The 20,857-nt window shown below is 45.5% G+C and overlaps 1 protein-coding gene across 2 annotated transcripts in view; it reads right to left on the reverse strand.

Moving 5' to 3' along the window:
- The window catches only part of MTMR8 (myotubularin related protein 8), a 483,391-nt gene that overhangs the window by 125,299 nt on the left and 337,235 nt on the right, over positions 1 to 20,857 (reverse strand). For both annotated transcript variants that reach the window (XM_085608281.1, XM_085608282.1), the window contains one exon: positions 6,783 to 6,832. In XM_085608281.1, coding sequence (XP_085464407.1) covers positions 6,783 to 6,832 — 50 coding nt within the window. The remainder of the gene's footprint in view (positions 1 to 6,782; positions 6,833 to 20,857) is intronic.

A 20,857-nucleotide genomic window follows, 5' to 3' on the forward strand; every position in this document is an offset into this window, starting at 1 on the left:
TACCGTATTTCTATAATTATACAAAACTATGCACCAGAGCTGCCATACACATAATCCAACCACCATGATATACAGCAGTAGATTACTGGTGATATTGCACAAAATGACGGGAATGGGGCAGATCATCCTAGTGTTTTGTCGACGCCGTGCCTACCGGCATGAGCTTCGGCGCGAGCTTTAACACACACCTAAAGGCCCAGTCAAAAAAACGCAAAGGGCTGGAGCTCATGCGGATACGAATCTCCAGATATATGTCGCCTACATCAGGGGGTTCTTGACAATACTATTCAGGCATTTTGAACAAGCATTATATACAGCCTCTGGCGGGACCTTTTCAATATCATAATCCAGACATGCCTGTGAAGTCAATTAAATGCAGTTACAAAATAGGCATTCAGCCACATTTAGTAATATCTGTGTGAAACGAGTGTCCTTCAGTACTATAAATCTAACAATCGTTTTTCCTTGATAAGAGTGTGACTAAAGGACGGCACCACTCTCCAGAACCGCATGACCCTTGGAAAAACCAAATTAAGGGCAAGCTAAGAGCATGCATGAATTGCTTGTAAAACATTCAATCACTAAGCATGTTTTCCAGAAGTGAGAAATATAAATATGGACTGTATATTAAGAAATTGTAGCATGGCATCCAAGGAAAAAACACAATATTTATTTTTAAATGAAAAATCCATGAAAACGTCTTCGTAAATACTCCAAAAAACAGATCTCGTACTTACAATGAAGTTACACAATACCCCCGTCATCACTTTTTCTATCTAAGGGAGATGTCCCCTTTTCAGGAACAAACGAACCCCGATCCCAATACGATTATGGGCTACGGAATCACCACACGTCCTTACTAAATTTAGACGTGACCACGGTTTTTACGCAATACATAATGTTTTAGGTTCACCTTTAAACTCACCGCAAATACTTTTTGTCTTGTAGGTAATCCTCAAGGATAGAAGACCGAGACAGGAGAGAGCCTTAGGCCTCACGTATGTGCATGGTATGCATGTGTAGAAAGGCAGGGATACATTCAATGAGCCCAGACAAAGTCCCCAGACCCAAAGAAGGCTCTTAGAGTGGGCTGAAACATGTTGGTACCAATACAGGAGGTTTAATTGAACAAGTACATTCAATAAAAAAAAAACTTTCTTTTTATCCATACCCCAGGTACCTTATGAATAAAGGAATCCTTTGTGTATACCTGTAGGTATTTTTAACTCTATACCTTTCTTCTGGATCCCAGCGTATCCAGTTTGATTTAATCTAAGAACTTCCATTCTATCTTTGGTTGAGTCTGCCCTAGTGGTACCATTCTACCAGGGTGTGGATAGGCGCTGATGATGAAGCATGTCACGATAAAGTGAGTGAGGTGTCTAATCCAATATCTTTGGATACCCAAGAGATATAGGAAAGAACCTTTCTTTCCCATGATAAGATCCATGTTCTTCCTTTCCCTTTTTTCAATATTCCAGTTGCTTTCGTGTGCGATTAATAACTTTGGGAGAGTGCAACGGGTCTCAGCCTCTTGCTCTCCATTTTACGATAACCTTCTTAAATACCGCACTGCCTACCATTTCCATGGCCTCTTGTGCATGTTAAAGACTGCCTAGTAACATATTATCCCATTAAAGAGCACTTCTATTGGGAGTTTGTCTCACAATATTCTGCCTCAACGCACATCTGCAGATGTGTGTTTAGTTCACAGTGCTAGTGAACACTAAATGAGCATATCTTGTGTTTCTTGCTCTCCCTATCTCGGCCGTCTAAGAACTTAATGTGTTCTTGATTTTGTTTTTATTTTTACTAAGTTTAGATAGTGGTGAAACCTCACTTTGTTCAGTTTACAGTGCTGGAAAAGAAAAAACTATATTAAGAGGGTTATGGTTCAGCTGGATTTTAAAGGAATTTTCAAGTTCAAGAAATCTTTATTCGGCATACCAAAGATACCCCAAAAAAGACAACAATTCAAACAAGATTTAAAAACAAGTAAAATCCATAAAAAGATTAAAACAAAGTATTAGATCTCATGGAACAATTTAGCATTTCATGTATAAACAACAAAAATGCTACAAGAAGAGGTATGACAATGCACTGTCCACACACCATACAAAGGCACCTACCAAGACTGTCGACAAAACAAAGTAAGCCTATATCAAGAAAGTGCTGGGTGAGGATAAAAACACAGATATGAGACAAGGTGCTTTCAAGGTCATATTCCATAATTATCAGCAGTACAAAGGTACATATGCCCAAAAATGCGGTGTGCGAATAAAAACGCAGAATGTGCTGTATGCAAAAGACAGAAAGAATGCCCTTCCCTGGTTGGGCAGCCCTTGCCACGAGGAGTACGGGGGCAGATGTTTATTTCCCCACTAGCTTTCTCAGTCAAAATGCAGCGGATACAAACTTATATACCATCAAGCAAATATGATCAGTTTGCAGTAGCTGCAGGTAACACAATGCGAGTCTACAGCTTCTGATGTTCAAGTGCTTCATTAAGGGAATTAAAAAGTGCTTCCGAGGAGCAAAATATAGCTTACAGAAAAATAAACAATGCAAGAGAGTCTGAGCCGTTGAAGAATCACACGGGCAGGGCTCCAAAAGCAAATCATGGTAAACAATACTAGGGTATGATACCAAATAATGAGCAATGCCAAACCTAAATCTAATTAAAAGAAAGGAAAGTTCTTAATCGGAGTCTAGTTAAACGCTGCACAAAGTTTAGGTCTCTAAAGTATTAAAAGTAGTTACAGTCAGCTGTAGCAAAGGACTGAGGGTATTCTAAAGTTTTGGGCCTTTAAATTGCGACAGAGATGTTCCCTGCATGGTTTTAGCTGTACTCCCTTGCCCTGAACGCTAGTATCTGGTCACCTGTTTTTTTATTTTGACCTTGGCATCACGTTAATATAGTGTTTGTAGTCGCCTAGGGCAGCTCTTTCATACAAGTTCGGTCCTGGACCTGTCCTGTGACCCGGAGGGGCGCACAAAGCGTGTCCTCACTGACAGACTGTCCCTGTCATTGAAAACAAACAAAGCAGTGGAGTCAGCAGATCATGTTATTGTGACCAGACCTTTTTGTCTTCCTAGAGTGGATGCCTACTAGCCTAATCACGTAAAGTTACACTTCTATGCACTTACTTTACTCCTACGCTTACATGTATAGGTTGTGCGCTGTGCCGTTTCTACCCTGGATGGTAATTACCTGATGTGTATGAGTGAGCCAGAGAAATGGGGCTGGTGGAATTCATTTTAGGTTGTTTTCCTAGACAGCATAAGCATACTGCAGACATTTGTGAAGCTGGAGGGAGGAGACCTATACACTGATGTAAGGGCAGTAGAGACAAGATTCCTTTAGAAATTCAATTAGGCATTTTGTTTAGCAAGGAGTTGCTGATTAGTCTTACTGAATACCTGAACCTTGCAACTTGGAGATTGTATGTGTGAACGATGCAGTCTCTGCTGTGCAAGCTAAGAGCACCCTTAAGGTGAGGCTTAGCCTTCTGTCTTTCATGATGTCACTTTCAGTTTGCAGAAACCTCACATACCTTTGAGGCTCTGCTGTGGGTTTTCCAGGCTGGAGATTGCCCTGCTGTGAGATACATCACTCTACACAAAGTTGCTGTCTTAAGACCAGCCATGAAGGACATTTGAAAGGAGACCAACTCAACCGGTTTGAAGATGTAGATAGTGGATGCACTTCTCCAGTCTATTGTGCTGTATAAAAGTGGGACCCCACTTGTTCCAGACACATGTTCTCTAAGAAAGGAATGGAGAGCTCTGCTGAGTACCCAGAGAACTGCTATGCAAACAGACTTGATATCTGCTTGACAGAGGTGAAGACACATCACCTATGCCTGTATACCTTATTTGAAGCACCTCGAAGCTTGTCTTTTTATCTGCCTGCTGAGAGAGGGAATGGGCCTGTCAACCCCTGCAGGAGAAGTGTCTGCCAAGGAGGAGCAAGATGCTGTGTATCCCATGGGTCTTTGGTAAATACAGAGGAATAATGACAAGAGCAATCTGTGGACCCTGGGGGGTCTATGGGCCTGCAGTCTCTTCCATGGTAGTTATTGGCAGAAACCTTGAAGAGTCAGACAGTGATCGCAGAGGCACCATTGCAGCTATGATCCGGAGTCGAAACCCAGCCTATGCTTGTACATGTCTTCAACGCAAGATTGGCATGGTGTAGCTGCAACACCATCAGAAGATCAGCTTGTGCGTGGCCATATAACCAACAGGCAATCAACATGTGCGTGTCCGCACCACAAGCAGATTGGCCCTTTGCATGGCTGCACTGAGGTCAGAATGAGCCAGGGCGTGGACATTCCGAGCCCAGAGGATCGGTCAGAGAGGTTCTCAACTGTCTGCCCCAATACCAACGCATTCACCTGGGACCGTAGGTCCCATCTCCTCGACAACCACATCAGATCTGCGGACAACCACGCTGACGCAGGTCCGCCGGATCCGTATCCCCAGCATCAAGCACGAAGATCCCAGATAAAGAAGCAGGACGCACACCACCATGTACAAGCAGGTGAAGAGCGAGCAACCTGAGAAAAAAGCCATGTTGCAGTCCAAAGGACTAATCCACCACAGGTGCGATGAAATTGTAAAAATTATACTGTGAGCAACTGAGCACAATCACGTTAGAGGGTAGATCTTTATCGCATCCATAATCCTACTAATATTCTACCCCGAAGGGAGGAGGAACTGCCTAGATAAGAAGTGTGGTTTAAGGGGGACTGAGGTGTGGGAGTAGATAAAACGTCGCTGCCCTGATTAACAGCGCTCAGGACATCCCCACATTGCCTCCTGCATAAGCTAGGGACTGCTCAACAACACTACCAGTGAGGATCATGTGGTGAAGGAGTTCTACTTGGCAGATTAAGCAGAGTCATAGGAGTATGGACAATGGAACATCGGAAGCAAACAACCCCAATCTCCAAGGTTGAGGCCCAAAAGCCCATACTTGCCCTGTGGTCCCCTGAATGGCCTCTGACAAACTCCTAAACATTTTTTCTATGGCAACAGTCTAGCAAGGTGGGTCAGCTTCTGGAGGCAGCCAGGGATATTATCCCAATGTGATTTAAGTGAGATGCGGGGTTCAGCATTTTATTCTCAGTTCCACCAGGAGCCAGTGGTGAGCTTTCAAGGCTGAATTGACATGGGGCTGTCACCAGTCATCTAGGCACGCTTTGGCTGCCTGTTTTTTAAGCCTGCCAATGTGTTTCTTGGGGAAGGCCTATACAGACTATGTTACAGTAAACTATAATTGCCATTACCCGTGCTCCACTTAACTCTATTCGGTGATTAGTTTGCAGGACAAGGTTTGTAGGAGAAACTATAGTTAGTTTGTTCCTTTTGTCAACTGCACTCATTTGAGGAATAAACCTTAAGTCAGAAATGAAAAATAATACACATGTTTCTAGTTTGTGCTCTGCCCCTAACTATTAACTGCAGGTTGCTGGGTTATGTCTGCGGATGTTCCCATAGAAGGTTTAAGATCCATATCTGTGTCAAAGGATCTATGGATGTGTGTCAGCATCATCTGTTACTGTGATGACATTGAGTAAACAAATTGCAGCTTGTCTCCCAAGAACTGCTGTCCTTGTGCCTTCCCTTCTATTGTGAAGTTCTTTATTAGCGGAAGCCGTGTTGAGATTTCAGTTCACAGACCACTCAAATGCTAGAAGCACCTACCAGTCAGAAAGGTGATTCTGTGTGTGATTTCTACTGGCATGGACTCAGAGCACTGAGAATGGCAAGTATTATTATTACTTATAATAGAGAATATAATAATATCATAAAAATACTCAAGAGAATCTGGAGACTAGTGTAATGCGACCCTGTGATAGGCAATATAGTTAACACTAGACCAAATATTACTGTACGCAAGCCAAGATCCAGATATTTTGACAATAAGAAAGACATCAGGGTAGCTACAACATGTGAAGGGCTTTAAGAAATGGCTGAAATGTAAAGCACACAAGGGAGCGATCTCATCTATGACATTTCAACCCCATGAATAACATGGCCAACAAAATCACCAAATGTTTGACTTGTAAAACTGAATTTGCAATGTGTATTTTAAGTTGTTCATGTCTAAAACAATTATATTGGTAGTATGGTTTTTTCAAGAGAGAAACATTACAAAAAATGTGAGGGCCATATATAAAAAAGGGTGAAAATGATCCAGTAGTGAAACACCTTAAGGACATACATAGGGATGATGACAAACTGCTCAGATATTTTGTTATAGACTGTGTGCCCAAAATTATCAGATTAGGAACTAGGCTATTAGCATTAGAGATTCTAAATAAGCTTCTATACCTATGAAGAGAATTGGAACACAATACAATTTGAATTGTTATGTGACAGTAAGTTTATTACCCATTTAGGCAGAATTAGATATCACATTTTATTTTCTCTCTCTATATAAATTAAGAATTAGTTATATACGACATTGAACATTCTTTTTTTTTGATAATCATTTATACGGATATATGGCGTTGTCCGGGAGAACATACAAAAAGTATATTATATATGTCTTGTATGTTGTTTGATGAGTGGAAATAGTCCTTTTTCATAAAACGGTGGGGGAGTGTGTGTGTGTGTGTGAGTGCGAGTGTCTGTGTGTGTGTGTCTCAGTCTAATGAGCACCACCATGAGAGTATGACTATCTTCCACACGATCTAGCTTCATTCTTGTAAAAGGAATCATGCTTTACAATGCATAAAGAATATCATTTCTATGAAGAGAGATATTTCTTTTACCTTTGTGAGAACTTGTGGCCAACTGCTATCCATTCCCTCTCAATAAGAGTCTGCAATGACAAATACAGAAGAAAGCACTAAATGTGCAAATCTAACATTTTGAGGTGAATGAAAGAAAGAAACACACTAAAAATCCCAGAATGGCAATACTTTTCATAACTTCACTAATATGAACAGTTGCACATATGGATTCAGTTCAGGAGGAACCACCCCAACTGCCAATGTAGGAAATTCTCTAGAATTTCATCCTGTACAAGGTGCAATCAAAACAATTAACATCACTTAAGAACACAATTTGCAATCCTTTTATTGCAATGAAGTAGTTCACAAGAGGGGAGATGGAAGTGGTTACTTCGCCCCAGTGGCTATCACCAGAACTTGTTTCAGGGGAACAGGAGTCTTTGTTACCTCATACACTGTCCTGGTCCCCACCGACCAGAAGAGATAGCAGATTAGTCCTTTGTTTCCAACAAACACAGAACTAGAAATAAAGCATCAAGTATAGTGGCACCCACTCACACACAGTCACACAGGGACTCATTTTAACTATGTTAAAAAAGTAATCACTCATCAGTAGCACCCAAAGTATACTACTTTAACTCTGTTGGTATATTAGCTTACTTGTTTAACACTCAAAAACCTTTAGAAAACACGCACAATCACTGGATGATGTCATCAGGGATGTCATTTGAGATGTCATCAGTGATGTCACTGACCATGTCATGAGTGATGTAATATGTGAGGTCATAAGCAGTGCATTGATAAATTTCACTGGTTTCTACATTTTTTGAAAATTCTATTTCCTAATTATAACGTCCCTATAACCTTTGGTTTTTTAAATGAATCTATATGGTTTTTTAACTGGTAGTTGCGTTTGCAGTGTGGTGGAGTTAGGGGGTGGGGCCTCCAACCATCTCTCAGGAATCCTGCTGTGTCGGACTTACTCGAGGTAACAGGAGGGTTTCTGGGCCCCCAAGAACCCTTAGCATCCAAGAGAACTTTAACCCCCAACCAGCAGTGAGCCAGGAGGCGCATTTGCAGAGTGGTGGAGAAAGGGGCATGGCCTTGGAAAACCTCTCAGCAGCTCCGCTGTGTGGGACTTACTGAAGGTAACAGGAGAGCTTGTTGGCCCACCAGGACACTCTAGAGTCCAGGGAACTTCATCGCCTAACCAGCATTGCGCCAGGAGGCGTGTTTGCAGCGTGGTGGAGAAAGAGGGCATGGCCCCCGAAGTCCTCTCAGCAATCACACTCTGTTGGACTTACTGGAGGTTATCAAGAGGACTTGTTGGCCCACAAGGACCCTCTCCAGCCAAGGGGACTTCATCCCACAACCAGCAGTGTGCCAGGAGGCAGGTTTGCAGAGTGGTGGAGAAAGGGGTCGTGGCCTCTGGCGATTTGCCAATCTTTTTGTTCCCCCCTTTATTCAGGAAGGGGCCGCGTGGCTCCCCTTCCCTGGGCCAATTTTGGCCCCTGGACTCCATCCCCCGGGGCCAGGCCTATTTTGAATGTTGCATTGGGGCCTCGTGGCCCTCCTCTCTGTGCCGTGTCCCCCCCCCCCGCATTTCAATAATTCATTATTGCCCCGGGGAGGTGGTGGGCCCCCGGATACTATAACCTATACCCCCAGGGACTTGGCCCACAAAGGCGCTTTTTTTCCAACACAAGCGTGCAAGCCTGCATTTTTTTATTTTATTTTTGCCTGCAAATTCGTAACAACCGCGCAGTTAAAGAACTTAGAAAAATATTTTTTTTTGTGTTGAGGTCTCAGAGGGGACCCCAGGACCATGGCTTGGTAGTCAGGATATCCCTACCCTGCCCCCTTTTCTTTATTTTCACTTTTTATTTGGGGACTCGGTGAAGCAGAGTCCCAAGATGGCTGCCAGCACATCCTAGTTGAAGTGTTGGCAGCCAGTCAGGGTTGTGCATTTCCCTGCAAATACTAGTCTTTTTTCGCGAAGTCTTCATGGCCACAGATATCATTAACTTTCTTCTTAAATTTCTCAAAAACTACAGAAAGGGCTTGCACCAAATAACAAAAAGCACAATCTGTGTAACATCTACCTTTCTGCCAAATTTGGTGTAATTCTGTCCAGTGGGTCGGGCTGTAGAAAAATGGTCCTAACTAAAACTACCTTCTCGAGACAGCCAATAGTAGACCGAGATATATAAACATACATATACACACAAATAAACACCGAAATGCGTCAGGCACTGTTATAAATTGGTGATGCTTGACTGGTCTCTCTTACTATAGGTTCAGTTTGAACGATCCCCTGGTCGGAGTGCATCCTTACAGCTCGGGGGCTTTTTTTGAATATTTAAATGCACGGCGGCCTCGGCCGTGACCAGGTTAGCACCGCCTGGAAAAACGTCAGGTCTGCCAGACTGGAAATCGGATTGTAGCCTGTTAGCAGCACGGGGGATGCTGAAATGAGAGATCGGAGAGCAGATCTGAGGCCCACCGGAGGGCTTTATATTGAATAAACATTGGGAGTACATCAATGCTGGCAATAACATGGACCCCGCGGGAGGGGAAGAATTGACACTGCATTTCCCAGCATACAACTCACTGGTGAGTGGATGCTATGAAGGGCAAATGAATATGCAGTGTGTTTCCGGGTTTCGCCATGCCCCGCTCTATGATTAAGGTGCAGCTGCACCGAAATGCGTCAGGGACTGTTATAAATTGGTGATGCTTGACTGGTCTCTGTTAATAAAGGTTCAGTTTGAACGATCCCCTAGTCGGAGTGCATCCTTAAAGCTCGGGGGCTTTTTTTGAATATATACATATATATATATATATCCAAAGCACAGGAAACCCAATTTGAAGTAGAGCCACACGAAGGTAATTAGCGCTCGCATTTATTGGTTAGACAGCCTGCCAGCAGGAACCATCAGAGGACAGCAAAGTTCAATAGTTTCTACGCCAGACGCGTTTCAGGGGTAAACCTTTCTTCAGTGGCGTTTGTTGCTGAATGACTGGAAATGCAGCTGAGAGCACAACTTCAATTTACATCACCTGCCCCGGTGGGCGTGCCCTTCCACACGGCCTTGTGGGTGATGTAGTGCTTTCATGGTTATCCCAAGTGGGTGCATAATCACAGTCCAATTGCAAAATATTTGACACATGTCCAAGGTGGGACCTGCCCCGCTTTGTGGCTGCCAACCGGAGCTTCGAACCAGCTCCCTCCCTGTAAGGGCTCCAGCTCGCCTTCGTTCAATAGAGGCAGCGCCAGCGTGGTGCTGCCAGAGACCCGCACGCAGCGGTGGGCTCCTCTTCGCGACCGGGTAAGGGCCGCCTTTAAATCCAAAGCACAGGAAACCCAATTTGAAGTAGAGCCACACGAAGGTAATTAGCGCTCGCATTTATTGGTTAGACAGCCTGCCAGCAGGAACCATCAGAGGACAGCAAAGTTCAATAGTTTCTACGCCAGACGCGTTTCAGGGGTAAACCTTTCTTCAGTGGCGTTTGTTGCTGAATGACTGGAAATGCAGCTGAGAGCACAACTTCAATTTACATCACCTGCCCCGGTGGGCGTGCCCTTCCAAACGGCCTTGTGGGTGATGTAGTGCTTTCATGGTTATCCCAAGTGGGTGCATAATCACAGTCCAATTGCAAAATATTTGACACATGTCCAAGGTGGGACCTGCCCCGCTTTGTGGCTGCCAACCGGAGCTTCGAACCAGCTCCCTCCCTGTAAGGGCTCCAGCTCGCCTTCGTTCAATAGAGGCAGCGCCAGCGTGGTGCTGCCAGAGACCCGCACGCAGCGGTGGGCTCCTCTTCGCGACCGGGTAAGGGCCGCCTTTAAATCCAAAGCACAGGAAACCCAATTTGAAGTAGAGCCACACGAAGGTAATTAGCGCTCGCATTTATTGGTTAGACAGCCTGCCAGCAGGAACCATCAGAGGACAGCAAAGTTCAATAGTTTCTACGCCAGACGCGTTTCAGGGGTAAACCTTTCTTCAGTGGCGTTTGTTGCTGAATGACTGGAAATGCAGCTGAGAGCACAACTTCAATTTACATCACCTGCCCCGGTGGGCGTGCCCTTCCACACGGCCTTGTGGGTGATGTAGTGCTTTCATGGTTATCCCAAGTGGGTGCATATTTAAAGGCGGCCCTTACCCGGTCGCGAAGAGGAGCCCACCGCTGCGTGCGGGTCTCTGGCAGCACCACGCTGGCGCTGCCTCTATTGAACGAAGGCGAGCTGGAGCCCTTACAGGGAGGGAGCTGGTTCGAAGCTCCGGTTGGCAGCCACAAAGCGGGGCAGGTCCCACCTTGGACATGTGTCAAATATTTTGCAATTGGACTGTGATTATGCACCCACTTGGGATAACCATGAAAGCACTACATCACCCACAAGGCCGTGTGGAAGGGCACGCCCACCGGGGCAGGTGATGTAAATTGAAGTTGTGCTCTCAGCTGCATTTCCAGTCATTCAGCAACAAACGCCACTGAAGAAAGGTTTACCCCTGAAACGCGTCTGGCGTAGAAACTATTGAACTTTGCTGTCCTCTGATGGTTCCTGCTGGCAGGCTGTCTAACCAATAAATGCGAGCGCTAATTACCTTCGTGTGGCTCTACTTCAAATTGGGTTTCCTGTGCTTTGGATATATATATATATTTTTTTTTTAACAAACTAAGCACTTCAGGGTGGGGCAGAAATTCAACAGTTCAGGTATGCCTGGTATAAGTCCAGTAGGATGGGATCCATGCCAGAGTTTCAGGATAAATATATATATCAAATGAGTTCCATTAACATTCATTTGTTTCTAGATATATCCTATTTGCCTACCATAAACTTTACTGTGCAGAACAGAAATTGATACAATGAATGCTTGAAACTGTTAACTATCCCTGGCCCTGCTCCAGTTCAGTGTGTATGTGACGCGAATGACACTATAGAAATCGACCCTCTGAATCATCAGCCTAGGCTCGATCAAAAATGGGGCAGTCCAGCACCAACTGCTAGATCATGTTCACCCTTTAAAGCAACACAAGCAGGACCACACAGGTTTCAATGTTCAATTATTCCAAAATTCTGGATTTTGATCAAACCATTTTCTTAATATAATATAAAGGAATATGGTTTCTAAAGCAATCTGACGTTACAGAAGTTTACTATTTTGGAGTCCGTCCTTTATTATTTTTTAGTGACAAAGAAATGAAATTAACTTTGCTCTTTATAGGATGCCCCTATATATTTCTTAAAGTGTGTTTAGATGTGCCACAATTGGTGATCAACTGAAATCTGATTCTCTGTAACACCTTTGCAGTTTAGTAGTTATGATGCCCATGACCTTACAGTGAAAGGTAAGTGTTCACATTTCTACCCTCTAACATTTCTGCCAACTGAATACTTTTATTTTGAATTATTCAAAGTTGTTTGATCTTACTCCGCACTGGGAACATTAAAAAACATGTCATCCATGACAAAGGACCGGGCTGTTTACGATCTAAAGGTTGCACCTATGCCAAAGGACGCTCAGATCCAAAATTGCCCTGCTGCTGACCGCCTCCCGCCCCCCCCCATTAAGAAATGTTCTTATTGACAGTACAGCATTCTCTTTTTTTTTTATATAGAGATCAAGTATGACATATATACAACAATCATCCAAACCACATATATGCATAATGATATAGCAAGTTCATGCCAGAGGAGGTGCACTTATTAAAGGAGACATCAGCCAAGGTAGTTACATTTGCAGTGTGCCCAATGTGCAATGGTATCTTCCCTAGTCAACGGGGGTTCGCAGATCCCACCCCAATATGTGTTCCAACTATTCCAGATCTGTATCCATTTATTGAGGCACCCTCTTTCAACAGATTGTTTTCTCTGTTACCACGCACCAGTCCATGTCTTTGTTCCAATCCACCATACTAGGCGGCTCCTGGGCCTTCCATAGCCTTAAATATTACGCTTCGCCACCATCAATCCCAGAGTTACCCAGACGCTCCGTGGCGGTTAGGTCCGTTGGTCCACAGGTGTTCAGGAGAACTATTTTTATATTACCATCAATACTTTGGCCCAATACCCTTTCCATAAATCTCACAATCCCCGCCCAATAGCTCTGAATAACTGTACACTCCCAAAGCGTATGAATGAATGTGCCCACCTGTCCACACCTCCTAGTGCAATTCTCAGGGCTATACCCAATTCGGACCAGAACCGATCTGAATAGATATGATCTAAGGAGGATTTTGAGCTGCACTAACTGCAGTCTGGAAAAGATGGCCTACTTGCGAGGAGAAGCCACTGCCGCTAGCCACTCGTCATCATCCAGAACGGCCACGTCGTGGTCCCATTTTGCCCGCAGTTGGTGCAGTGGATCCGGCAAGTTGTTTATCAGTTTCTTATAGATGAGCGATATGGCTTTCTCGGGCAAGTCCCCGTCTAGCACTCTATCCTCCAGTGGAGAGGACTCCGGGAGCGGTTCCTCTCTTGGGAGCTTTGCCATCAGGGCATGCCGTATTTGCAGATATCTAAAGAGTTCGGAGCGCGCCATTTCATAGTCCTGTTGTAACTGTTCAAACGTGACCATTTCTCCCGACTTCCACATGTCTCCCACCTTAGAGTTTCCTATTAGGTCCCACCGATCAAAGCCCTTCGAGCGAATTAAGCGTCCTAATTAGTCTCTTCTCCAGAGCAGCATGGCCTCCATGATCTTGCCTTCCCACATCAGACTTTTCAAGGCAATGTTCCATACTCGCACCGCGTGCACGGTGGGTCCCGTCAAGTTGGGGTTCAGCGCGCGCGCATATATTGCCCCTTCAAAACCACTGCCTGGCAGCAGCCATCTATCAATCTGGAAGGCTGGATCACCTTGGGGTCTGTACGGGCAGTACAGCATTCTCAATACAGATGGCCAACATCTGGAATTCGCCTCGAGAAAGAAAATGGATCTTCCACAACCACCATAACTACAAAGAGCTATAAAGACCAGGCTATTCCCAGACACCTGATCCACTCTGGGATGTTAAATATCACATTACAGCTTAAAACTTATCTAAAAGAAAGTAAGAATTCTTATTTGTATATCTGACCTCTGCCTATTCCAAAAGCCAGGATTATTTTGGCGTTCTAGAACATTGCAAGGCAGCAGTGTTTAACTTCTGCATTTCAGAAAAGTCTAAAATAACAAAATTAAAACAAATAAAGTTCTTACATCACATTGGCTTAAGAAAAAGAATAAGTTACTCACCTTTGTTAATGCTCTTTCAGGTACGTACTCTAGCTACAGATTCCTAATCTTGTGAATACCCCCAGGAACCCAACCGGATCTGAAGATTTTTCTCAGCACTGCTACAAGCCAGCAGCTTTGTGCTGTTATGTATCAGCTTCATCCCGCCCCGGAAATGACATTGGAGCCAAGAATAAGTGCCACCACTGCACGCTGACGTCAGTTTCTTTGACTGTCCCAACAGTTGGACAAATAGCCCAATAATTGAACGAATATGGCAGTGGACAGATCTCCAGCTAGGGAACTCTTTTTAGACAGAAAACAAGACCATTCCACAGAACGGGGAGGTGGGAGGGTGGTGAGGAATCAGGCGTTATATAGAGTATCCACCAGCAAGTGCGTTGCCTAAGGTAACATGTTCTTCTGATGGATACTTCTAACCACAGATTCCTCACCGCATGAATAGATACAAAAGCAGTACCTCCCAAGGTGGTGGGTCTGTGGAATGGCTCAAACCGAAAATGTTCTGCCGGATGCTTCTTGGGCAATGCATAGCTGATTTTAGTAAAGAGGGATATCTAGCTTGATATGGTCCTTTTCTGCACTGCCTTTTCCTTTTTTGCCCATAGAACCCAACAAAGAACTGATCATCCACGCGATGGTCCTTGGTACAATCAATCTACAAATTCAAAGCTCTTTTGGGGTCCAAACCATGGAGCCTTTCGAGGAGTGAGGCAAGGTGATGGATTGTCTGACATGAAAAGGAGGCACAACTTCTGGCAGAAATGCCACTATGGTCCACAACATCAGTTTGTCTAGGAGAATGCAAGGGGGTGTTTGGAGGATTATCGGACATAGCATGAAGTTCACTCATGTGACGGGTTGACGTTTTCGCAGTGAGAAAGGTCCCTCTGCAGCATCATAAAAGATTGCAGTGGAAACTTATGAAACTGATCTTTAAGAAAACGCATCACAACAGGCGATTTTAACAAGGGTAGTTGGTCAGGCAAATGCAAAAAGGCAGAAAGGGCAACAAAAGAATATGTTTCTTACCCTGTAAGCATCTGTTCGTGGCATGTAGTGCTGAAGATTCACATGCTCTGCATACTCCTGCCATCTAGTGTTGGGTCCAGAGTCGTGCAAGTTATTTTTCTTCAAAGAAGCCTTTCGAGTCACGAGGTCGAGTGACTCCTCCTCTCGGTGTTATTGCGCATGGGCATCAACTCCATTGTTAGATTCTTTTCTCGCAGGCGTGTGAGAAAGGAGTGTTACGTTTTTGTAAGTAATGCGATGACTATGCTAAATGTAAAATTTATAACGTATTTGCAATGGCCAAAGTCCTCCACGGAGGAGGGAGGGCGCATGTGAATCTACAGCTCTACGTGCCACAAACAGAGGCTTACAGGGTAAGTAGAATATTCTGTTTGATGCCATGTGTGGCAGTAGATACACATGCTCTGCATTGACTGTAAAGCAGTCCCTCTTAAGAAGTGGTGGCTAGCCTGTGGGTGTTGGCAGTGGTTTGAAAAAGGGTACACAGCACTGCCTGGCCTACACTGGCTTGTTGGAGTACTAGAATATCCACAAAGTAGTGTTTGGTGAATATGTGTAGTGTAGACCATGTAGCTGCATTACAAATATCAGCTATGAGGATGTTTCCTAGAAAGGCCACAGTTGCTCCATTTATGCAAGTGGAGTGTGCTCTGCCAGAAACAGGTAAATGTCTTTTGGCCTTGAGGTAGCAAGTTTGAATACATGTTGTGAGAAGTTGGCCTGATGTATGATGTCACTAGTTATAGTGTACACCTTATATCAGTCCAAATACCCTTATGGTGATTGGTTGTAAAGTCAACCTTACAGACCAGCTATCCTAGTGGTAGCATGGACAAGAGCAGTCTTAGGCTAAACTCTGAATGGCATGTGAAGCCAGCTGTGATACCATATATAATCCCTTGAATACCAAATGAAAGGACACCACAACAGATATATATATAAAATAAAGTGTATTTATTCTAAGCAAACCCTCAGTACTCTTTATGAGATTAGAGGTAAGTACAACACAGTCTTATTAATGCATACAGTAAGTCACACAGGTAAGTAATACAGTTAGGCCCTAGGGGCCACGCAAACCATATACTAAGTAAGTGGTATAAGAACCACTGTCACGGAAATAGAATAGGCCTAGGCCTAGGGAATCGCTGGGGCTACACTACACTAGCGTTAGTTAGGAAGTGGGAGGCCCACGGGATTCGTGTGCAGAGTGGAAACACTCACGCGTAATGCGTAAAAGTCAATAGCAATATTACAGTTTAGAAATAGATAGATTTAGGACACTTCCGGAGTAGCTAGGAAGTTGAGACTTGAAAACTAGACACTAGGATAGTCACTATCCTGATGAGCACCGGAGTACCCAAGTTACCTAGCCCACAGGCTGCGGGTGCATAGGGGTGAAGATGCGTCGTTTTCGTCGTCGACTCCTATGGATGCCTGAAGAAAGATGCTGACAGGCAGTCAGGGGAGAGTGTCCGGTGGATCCCAAGGCTGGGATCAAGAAGAGAAGAAACCTGCAAGCAGAAGGGACAGAGTCAAGGTCACTAGCCAGTGACCACGTGGAACCAGGAAGGAACCAGGCGATGTCGTGAAGAGTTGCAGGTGAAGGTGAAGCTTGTCGCTGCAGCCAGGAGGACCAGGAAGCGTCGAGGACGACCAGGACCAGGAGGCGAGCTGTCCCACGAAGGCTCTTGCTGTCGGCGGCGTCGAAGTTGGACTAGGACTCACCAAGCCTTGGCAAGCGGAACCCACGAAGAACAAGGGACTTGCTTCTGGTGCAGACCAGGAAGGTCTGGGGTGCTTCTTCTTTGCAGAGAAGCGGGAGCCAGTCTGGAGGAGCCAAACCAGCGCAGAAGATTTCAGGGTGCGTCGTCACAGAGGCCACTAGCCAGCGGGCAAGCAACCGGACAGACGCGGCAAGCAGGAAAATGCTGAAGGGCCCCACGCAGGACTCGTGGAGTGTGGGGGGCTGATCTTCGGTGCAGATGGTGCTTGGGGTTGGGGCTTCTCAATCCCCGGTGCACAACTTCGAGGGTACCTCAGAAGCTGCGCTGTAAGTTACTAGCCACTTTTCCCAGGTAGCCGGTCCCACGTCGCTCGTCGCCTCCACGGATCTCAGCTCTGCTGCAGATGTGGATGAGGGTCGGAGAAGTCTGGAAGTCAAGGCTCTGGTCGGGCTCTGCAGTCGGTTCCTCGTAGAACGGTCGCAAAGCAAAGGGTAGTCTCTTGATGGTGCCCGTTTGCACAGGGTAGCCACTCCTTGGCTACAAGGGAGATTCTTCAGTCTTCTTCTTTCGTCGAATGTCGAAGTTCAAGAGTTTCTGTTCAGTTTTGCAGGTTCAGGATAATCTACAGTCTTGAGGCCCAACTCCCACTCTTATACTAATCTGGGGGGCTGGGATACCTGCTAGGTCACGCCTTATGGGTGGGACCTGGGAGGGGGTGGTTACACCCACTTCCCTTTGTCCAGTTTCGCGCCAGAGCTGGGGCTGGAGTGCCCCAGCGCCGGTTTGAACTGGACTATGCAAGGAACACCTTGTGTGCCCCAGGCATGTCTCATTCCTTTCAGCCAACCCTGCCCCAATACACTAAAGGCTGTCTGGGGAGGTGCTAGCACCTCCCCAAGCAGGAAACCTATTGTCCAGGCCTCCCTGGCTGGGATCACTCCCAGCAGCAGGAGGTCAGACTTGTGTCTGTGGCAGCAGCATCCATTTTGTGATGCTGAGGCTTTGGTTAGAGATAAACAGCAAAGTAGGATTTTAACATGTCTCTCCCTCTAGAAGGGAGGAATAATATCCTCATCACCAGAAATGGTATGGGGGTATTATTCCAAAGTGTTAGACACCTTACACAACATGTTTTGATAAAGCCAAACCATAGTTACCATAACCGTTTAAGATTATAAGGCACTTTAAGAGTATATGGTAGGCTATATCATAGAACAGCTAGAAGGACATGGTTCCGAAAGCTGCAGACAGGCTCAGCTCATGCTAGAGCACCATCTCACATGTTACCAAGCACTCTGCCTCCAGGATTGTTAAGGCCTGCCATAGGAGTGACTGATAGGTACACATGTGTCTATATATAAGGGCAGATATAGGCATACTATATCTAAGCAAGGGGTGATTACACGACCTTGCCCCAGCTGAGTGATCAGCCAGTTGTGTCTGATTGGAAGGCCAGACCAGGGGTGGCATAATACATGCTGCAGCCCCTGGGAGGCCTAGGGTACACCTATGCCCTGGGTACCTAGGGTACACTATACAGGGTCCAATAAGGTGATCCTTACCAATTGGGTATGTACCTAGGGTACATGGAGTCCATTTTACAGAGAGAGCAGACAGCCTGAGACCCTGAATGGCAGGATCTCAGGCCAACTAAGTCGAAAAACCAGCTAGACACTAGGCAAAAAGTTGGGGGTAACCATAGTCAGATATCCACCTTCCTACACATGTGACTATTCATCTTGCTATGCCTGATTTGGATATTGGGTTGCCTTTATGAGGTGTTGAAAAGGCGACAAGGAGTGGTTTAGATTTCTTTCTATATATGTAGAACACGAGTGCTCTTTTGACATCTAGTGTATGGACTCCTGGACTTCGAGCTCAAAATAGACCACCAGATCAACTCCGTCTCGTCCTCCTGCTTCAACACCCTCCGCCTCCTACGCAAGACCTTCAAATGGATCCCCCTCGAACACAGAAAGACCATCACTCATGCCCTGGTCACCAGCAGACTCGACTACGGCAACACACGCCGGAATAAACAAAAACTACAGAACCTTCAGAATGCCACCGCAAGACTGGTCCTCAACCTGCCAAGACACTGCCACATCTTCCAGTACCTGCGCACACTCCACTAGCTCCCCATCGAGGCCAGAGTCACCTTCAAGATGCTCACCCATGCACACAAGGCCCTCCACGACACCGGACCAGCATACCTGAACAGCCGACTCAATTTCCACGCACCTCAAAGGACCCTACAATCAGCCCAGCTCTCCAACGCCGTGGCCCCCGTACCAGAAAGACATGATCGGGAGGCCACTCCTTCTCCTTCCTCGTGGCCAGAGCCTGAAACGCCCTTCCACTCCACCTCCAACAGAAAACATCGCCTCCCATCTTCGCAAGAAATCTCAAAACCTGGCTCTTCGACAGACCCCCTCCTTGATGGACTGGAACCTGCACTCCCCCACCCCCTCCCCCGCCCCCACCCGAGCGCCTTGAGACCCTTACAGGTGAGTAGTCGCGCTTAACAAACGCCTGATTGATTGATTGATTGTGTATGAAGAGATCTTTCTGCAACTGAATCCGGTTGAGGGAAACAAAAGTGGCAACTCAATGGATTGGTTGAGGTGAAATTAAGAGACTACTTTAGGTAGGAATTTAGGGTTGGTGCGAAGAACCACTTTGTCTATGTACATGGAAGAAGGGTTCTTCTAAGGTTAAAGCCTGGCACTCACTAACATGCCTGAGTGAGGTAATGGCAACTATGAATGCCACTTTCCATGAAAGAAACTGAAGAGGGCATGAGTGTAGGGGTTCAAATGGTTGACCCGTGAGTCTGGTGAGCATAATGATAAGGTTTCAGGAGGGTGCTGGAGGAACCCTTGGTGGAATAATCCATAAAGGCTTTGATGGCTGGAATTTTGAATAGTGACATATGCTATTTTGGAGGTCGGCAATAATTGCAGCGAGGTGTAACCATATGGAAGTGTTTGCTAGTTTACCTTTTGTAAACAAAGCAGGTAGTAGACCATGTCTTGCACCGTAACATTTAGAGGATCAATTTGTTTAGATTGACAGTAGTAAACAAATCACTTCCATTTTGCTGCATAACTGGCTGTAGTGGTGGGTCTGCGTGCTTCTTTGAGAAAATCCATACATTCCGGTGATAAGTCAAGGTAACCAAATTAAGACCACAGGAGCCAAATTGATCGGTTGCGAGTTTTGGGGTCTGGGTGCCCAATTTGTCCTCGATTTTGAGTAAGAATGTCCGGCCTGTTGGAAAGTTTCTTGTGTGGAACTACAGAGGGGTCTAGGAGTGTTGTGAACCAAAGTTGACGCGCCCATGTAGGAGCTACCAGGATCATTGTTTGCCTGAGCTTGAAACCAGGAAGGTAAGAAGTGGGAGAGAAGGAAAATCATAGGCAAATATCCCTGACCAACTCATCCATAGTGCATGGATAGTGGGTGTGGCTACCTAGAGGCGAAGTTTGGGCATTTTGTGTTTTCTGCTCTGGCAAAATGGTCGATCCGAAGGAACCCCCACTTTTGAAAGTATGGCAAGAGGACTTGTTGTTAGAGTTCCAATTTGTGAAGTTGTTGCTGCATCCTTCTGAGCAGGTCTGCAAACTAGTTATCTGTTCCCGGAAGGTATTTTGCCAACAGGTGCATGTTGTGATGTAAAGTCCAGTTCCATATGGTCTGAAACAGGTGTGATAGCTGTGAAGAAGGCCATGTCCCCACCCCCCCCCTCCATTTTCTTTAGATAATATACAACTGTCATATTGTCTGTTCAGACTAGTACAACCTTGTGTAACAGGTGAGGAAGGAAAGCTTTCAGTGCTAAGTAGATCGCCTGAAGCTCTAGGTAGTGATGTGTGGAGATTGATGTCTTGCATCACAAAGACCTTTTACTGTTAGGTCCTGTAGGTGATCACCCTATCCCGTCTGAGATGCATCTGTGGTGAGAGTGATGTGGGGTACAGGGTCCAGCAAAGGCCGCCCTTTCAACAGATCGTTGGTGTTCCACCATTGCAGTGAACAGCCAGTGTGGCGGTCTATCAATGCTAGATACTCCAGTTGACCCTGTCACTGAGACCAATGGCGAGCTAGACATTCGGGC

This window comes from Triturus cristatus, chromosome 5_2 (genome assembly GCF_964204655.1).
Source record: "Triturus cristatus chromosome 5_2, aTriCri1.1, whole genome shotgun sequence".
NCBI lineage: Eukaryota > Metazoa > Chordata > Amphibia > Caudata > Salamandridae > Triturus > Triturus cristatus.